Consider the following 5,208-nt stretch of genomic DNA (forward strand, 5'->3'; position numbering starts at 1 on the left):
ACTCCCAAGTCCCTTTGCACTCCAGATTTCTGAATTCTCTCCCCATTTAGAAAATAGTCTATGCCTCTATTCTTCCTACCAAATTGCATGACCTCACACTTCCCCACGTTGTATTCCATCTGCCACTTCTTTGCCCATTCTCCTAACCTGTCCAAATCCTTCTGCAGCCTCCCCGCCTCCTCAATACTACCTGTCCCTCCACCTATCTTTGTATCATCTGCAAACTTAGCCAGGATGCCCTCAGTTCCTTAACCTAGATCATTAATGTATAAAGTGAAAAGTTGTGGTCCCAACACTGACTCCTGCGGAACTCCACGTGACCCCTGCAGGTCACAGTTTATTATTACTAGCCCACTAACATGCAATTGGTACATGTGACTTCAGAAAGAATCAGAATATGATTGGACTCTTTAACAACACATTTGGTTAGATGTTTTTGAATAAGTTGAAACTTTGCATTCTTAAAGTTTCAAAAATTAATGATGATTTCCCTGTAGTTTGTTCCACAGCTTTAGAAGAGGCACAATATTGAGATCTACACAGTACATCAAGCTTCTGAATCCTAATTAGATTTTACTGTTTAACTGGTCACCTACCAGATCAATTCAAGTTACCTCGTGCCTTCTGAGGTTTGTTCTGTCCTTTCTGCTACCAGGCAGTGCCATGCTCTATGTACTCAAATGTAAAGAAGGCACGAGGTAACTCAAATTGATCTGGTAGGTGAGGGCCATGTTTAATAGCAGCTGAGATACATTATGACCGACACATTGAAGAACAGAAGCCGAATGGTCAGCTTATCAGCAACACCCACCCCTCAGCTCCAATCCACATGACCATTCCTCACATTGGAGTCCAGTAACCTTACTCCAGACAGCAGATCATTTTATACAGGCAATCCAAGTGTAGTACTGAGGGCGGGCAGCACTGCCAGAGGTGCAGTCTTTCAGGTGAGACTAACAGAGGTAAATAAAAACAAAATACTGTGGGTGCTGAGGAGCTGAAATAACAAAAAAAAAATGCTGGAAAAAATCAGCAGGGCTGGCAGCATCCAGAGACAAACAGAATTAACATTGAGTCCAATACAACTCTTATTTAGAACTCAAGTCATACTGGACTTGAAACCCACCTACCCCCAAGCGAATAAAAGATTCCCTAACATCATTTGAATGAGAGCAGTGAGTATTTAACCCTCAAATCATTAACAGATTATGCTTACTGCTGTTTATGGGATGATTCTGGCTGCAGTGTACTTCAACACCAGGACTGTACTGACTGTAAAAGCAATTTCAGGAGGTCCCAAGGTGAGGTCTGGTGGTGCTGTGGGTGGTGACCCTGCCTCAGAACCAGAGCTCTGGGTTCAAGGCCCACTCCAGAACTCTGTGGCCCAGTCATTGATCACACATAACAAACAGGTGGAGTATCAGCCTTCAATTCTTCCAACAGCCGCCAATGGCAGGCGGTAAGAGCAGGACAGATTCCAGGTCAGCCATGTGATGGGAAGAATGTTCTACCATCACTATCCAAACTACAACATGTATGTGCCCACAGCAACTCAGAACTCCAGGTGCTATAAAAATGCAAGTTCTTTCTAAATCTCATATCCCTCCCCCAAGGGGCTAATAACCCAACGTCTCCTTATTCCAGTGACCAGCAACTGGACGTCAGACCTAGGGAGTCAACCAGGTCCCAGGTTAACCAACTAATTTAAAAGCGCGTGTAGCTCAGCAAGGACCTGCAGCACTCTGTCCCAAATCAGAAAGGCAAGTGTGGGGGAACAGGGGGAAAGGGAGATAGAAATCTTTATAGCAGCATTTACACAAGGTTAACATCTGCTGTACACCCATCATGAGCAAACCAATTAGGCTTCATTTCTTTTATTGGCTTTAGAAACAAGCCTCGAATTTAGAAAAACATTAAGTTCATACAAAAGTGAGGCTTAAAAAAAGACAATAACTTTTGATTTTATACATATATATATATATATAATAAAAAAGAGTCCAGTCTTGATGGCGTGTGGCTCCTCCACCAGGGTGGGTACAGGCTCCCTCTGGCACTCTGGGCTCAGTTTATCACCCCCATGGGTTACTGTTCGGGTGGATCCAAAACAGGACATTGGAGTTCAGGAAATACAAGTCACTGCTGTTGGCCCACACACTCTCTCTCTCTGTCTCTCTCGGAGCCTTTACCCTCTTCCTTGGCTCTGAGGGCGTGGGGCGCGATGCTGGTCACCGTTGGCCCTGACCCACTTTCCAACATCCCCAAGTGACCAGGACGGGTCGGGATGATCCCAAATTGGAGAATTCCCGCCTGTGGGTTTCAGGAAACCTTCCTGTTGATTTCTCCGGCTCAGTCTGTGTGTGTCTGTCTCTCTCTCTCTCTCTCTTCAATAAGCAACAACAACTCGCACCCAAATGCCCCGTTTACCGAGGGCTCGGTGCCGGCAGAGGTGGCCCGGGGACAGCGGCTGCTCCCTGGGGGAATCGGCCGCTGCTTTGCCGAGGCCCCGCACACGGACCAGGCTCCGGGGTTCCTCCTCCTCCTCCTCCAGCCGAGCTCTCTTGCTGGGCAGACACTCGGGGTCAGGCGGGTCCCTCTGATCCGAGCCTTTCCTCCGCTTCCTGTCCCGGGTTAACCCGGGTCTTCTCGCTGCTTCTCGGGGCCGGACACAGGGATCCCTGGCCCCAGGTTCAGGGACGGAGAGCTGGGGACACTCGGATACTCTGTCCCGGTCGCAGTGGATACAATCCCGGGGCTGATTACACCCGGAGTCCGACTGGATACAATCCCGGGGCTGGACACACCCGGAGTCCGACTGGATACAATCCCGGGGCTGATTACACCCGGAGTCCGACTGGATACAATCCCGGGGCTGATTACACCCGGAGTCCGACTGGATACAATCCCGGGGCTGGACACACCCGGAGTCCGACTGGATACAATCCCGGGGCTGATTACACCCGGAGTCCGACTGGATACAATCCCGGGGCTGATTACACCCGGAGTCCGACTGGATACAATCCCGGGGCTGATTACACCCGGAGTCCGACTGGATACAATCCCGGGGCTGGACACACCCGGAGTCCGACTGGATACAATCCCGGGGCTGGATACACCCGGAGTCCGACTGGATACAATCCCGGGGCTGGATACACCCGGAGTCCGACTGGATACAATCCCGGGGCTGGATACACCCGGAGTCCGACTGGATACAATCCCGGGGCTGGATACACCCGGAGTCCGACTGGATACAATCCCGGGGCTGGATACATTCCTCCCCCTTTCTCTCGGCTCCTCTCTCTCCATCCTCCACCTCCATGGCCTCGGCCTCCAGCTTGTCCCCCTGACCGGCCTCCACGTCCTGCTGTTCGGCTCTAACATTCAGGTAAATGTCCCGGGCGCTGCGGAGCACCAGCGACAGCAACAGGCTCTTGTGGAGCCGAATCCCTCCCCTCTGGAGCCGCGAATTGTACATCTTTCCCAGGGCTACAGCCATCACCCGCTGGGCCTCCACTTTCAGATCCATGGGCCGGGGGTAAGGGGTGAATGTTTGGGGGTGACTGTGGTGGTGGTGGGGGTGGGGGGGGAAGTTGAATGGAGGGAAGTTAAAAATAAACCCTTCAGTTCCTCCTCCTGCCGGTGCTGCTGCTCCTCTAGTCTCCGCGCTCAGCTTCTCACCGCCTTTTATATCAGTGAGTCAAACTCTGCCGCCCCGCCCAGTCACCCCCTTCACCACTGCCCAATATCGGCGACCAGGCTACTCCCCTGCACCCCCCCCTCCCTCCCCTCCCCCAATTACTTTCCCCCCGCCCTCCCTCCCTCGGGAACTTTAAGGCAGCCTCAGGAACTTTGTCCCCTTTCTAATTCTCTTGCTCCATATATGGTCCGGCCGGATGGCGCCTTGTCAGTTTCGGGGAGGGGGGGGGGGGTGGGGAGATGGGGAGAGGGTGGGGGTGCGGGTGTTGGGATGTGGTCAGTTTCCGAGTCCATATTTGGCATCTGTTGGCAACTCCGCTGTGACTCTGCCCCCAGCACCGTGAGTGAGTGAGTGAGAGAGAGAGAGTCAGTTACGCCCAGTTTGTGGAAAAAATATGAACGTCTCCAGGATGTTGGGATTAGGAAGGGGAAGTCCTGTCGAAATTTTACACCCAACGTGGTGTGCAAAAAAAAAACCCTTCTTAGAACCTTCCGCAAATAAACGAGGGGGTGAGGACGATGGTGAGAAAATTAAAATCAGCCTTGAAAAGTCCCTCTGACTTTGTAAATCTTAAGCCTACCACTCTGTATTAATGTCAAAAGTATATATTTTTTTCTAAATAAAGTCAGTCATTTCTTGCTGCTTTTTTTTCTGACTTTAGTAACCTGGCCTCTATTCTAGACCAGGAGAGCGAGACGGTAGGGTTTAGACCATAGAGTGTCTTCTGAACACAGTTAACAACATTCTCGTTCTTTTTAAGCAGTTTTAGCTGAATCAGACCACTTGTCTGTTTCTATTAGTGGTGCCCTTATAAAGGGGAATTCACTGGTACTGCTGACTCTGACAGTCATCCTATAGGTCCACAAACAGGAGCTAGAATTTACAAGCATTGGCAATCTATAGGATCTTTAAAACTCAGTGGGGGACCAAGTGTTAGCCAAGCCAAGATGACACCAGAATAGGTGGGAAAGTAAGTTGCAAGGAAAAAAATCATAAATTTACGAATGGATATGGACAGGTTAGGTGAATGGGCCAAAATTTGGCAGATGGAGTTTAACGTGGATAAGTGTGAGGTTATCCATTTTGGTCGGAAGAATAAAAAGGTGACTTATTATTTAAATGGAGAGAAACTTCAGTGCAGAGGGATATGGGTGTCCTTGTGCATGAATCGCTGAAAGCTAGTGTACAGGTACAGCAGGTAATAAGGAAGGCAAATGGAATTTTGGCATTTATTGCTAAAGGAAGAGAGTATAAAAATAGGGAAGTGTTGTTGCAACTGTACAAGGCATTGGTGAGACCACACCTGGAGCACTGTGCACAGCTTTGGTCCCCTTGAGGAAGGATATAGTTGCATTGGAGGAGGTTCAGAGGAGGTTCATTAGATTGATTCCAGAGATGTGGGACTTGTCTTATGAGGAGAGATTGAGTAGTTTAGGCCTATACTCGCTAGAGTTTAGAAGGATGAGGGGAGATCTAATTGTGGTATATAAGATGCTAAAAGGGATAGACAAAGT

At 49.5% G+C, this 5,208-nt stretch overlaps 1 protein-coding gene across 2 annotated transcripts; it reads right to left on the reverse strand.

The window, feature by feature from the left end:
* Positions 1-1,864: 1,864 nt before the first annotated feature.
* LOC121271195 lies at positions 1,865-3,588 on the reverse strand. Of its 2 annotated transcripts, XM_041176964.1 has the most exons (2): positions 3,231-3,588; positions 1,865-3,191 (listed from the first exon to the last, which is right to left on the reverse strand). In XM_041176964.1, the coding sequence occupies exons 1-2, from the start codon at positions 3,521-3,523 to the stop codon at positions 2,384-2,386; spliced, it is 1,101 nt and encodes a 366-aa protein (XP_041032898.1). In that variant the 5' UTR covers positions 3,524-3,588; the 3' UTR covers positions 1,865-2,383. The 2 variants fall into 2 exon arrangements, with proteins under 2 accessions (XP_041032898.1, XP_041032897.1); XM_041176963.1 differs by having other exon boundaries at positions 1,865-3,588.
* Positions 3,589-5,208: the final 1,620 nt, after the last annotated feature.

The sequence above is a fragment of the Carcharodon carcharias genome, chromosome 30, assembly GCF_017639515.1.
Source record: "Carcharodon carcharias isolate sCarCar2 chromosome 30, sCarCar2.pri, whole genome shotgun sequence".
Taxonomy (NCBI): Eukaryota; Metazoa; Chordata; class Chondrichthyes; order Lamniformes; family Lamnidae; genus Carcharodon; species Carcharodon carcharias.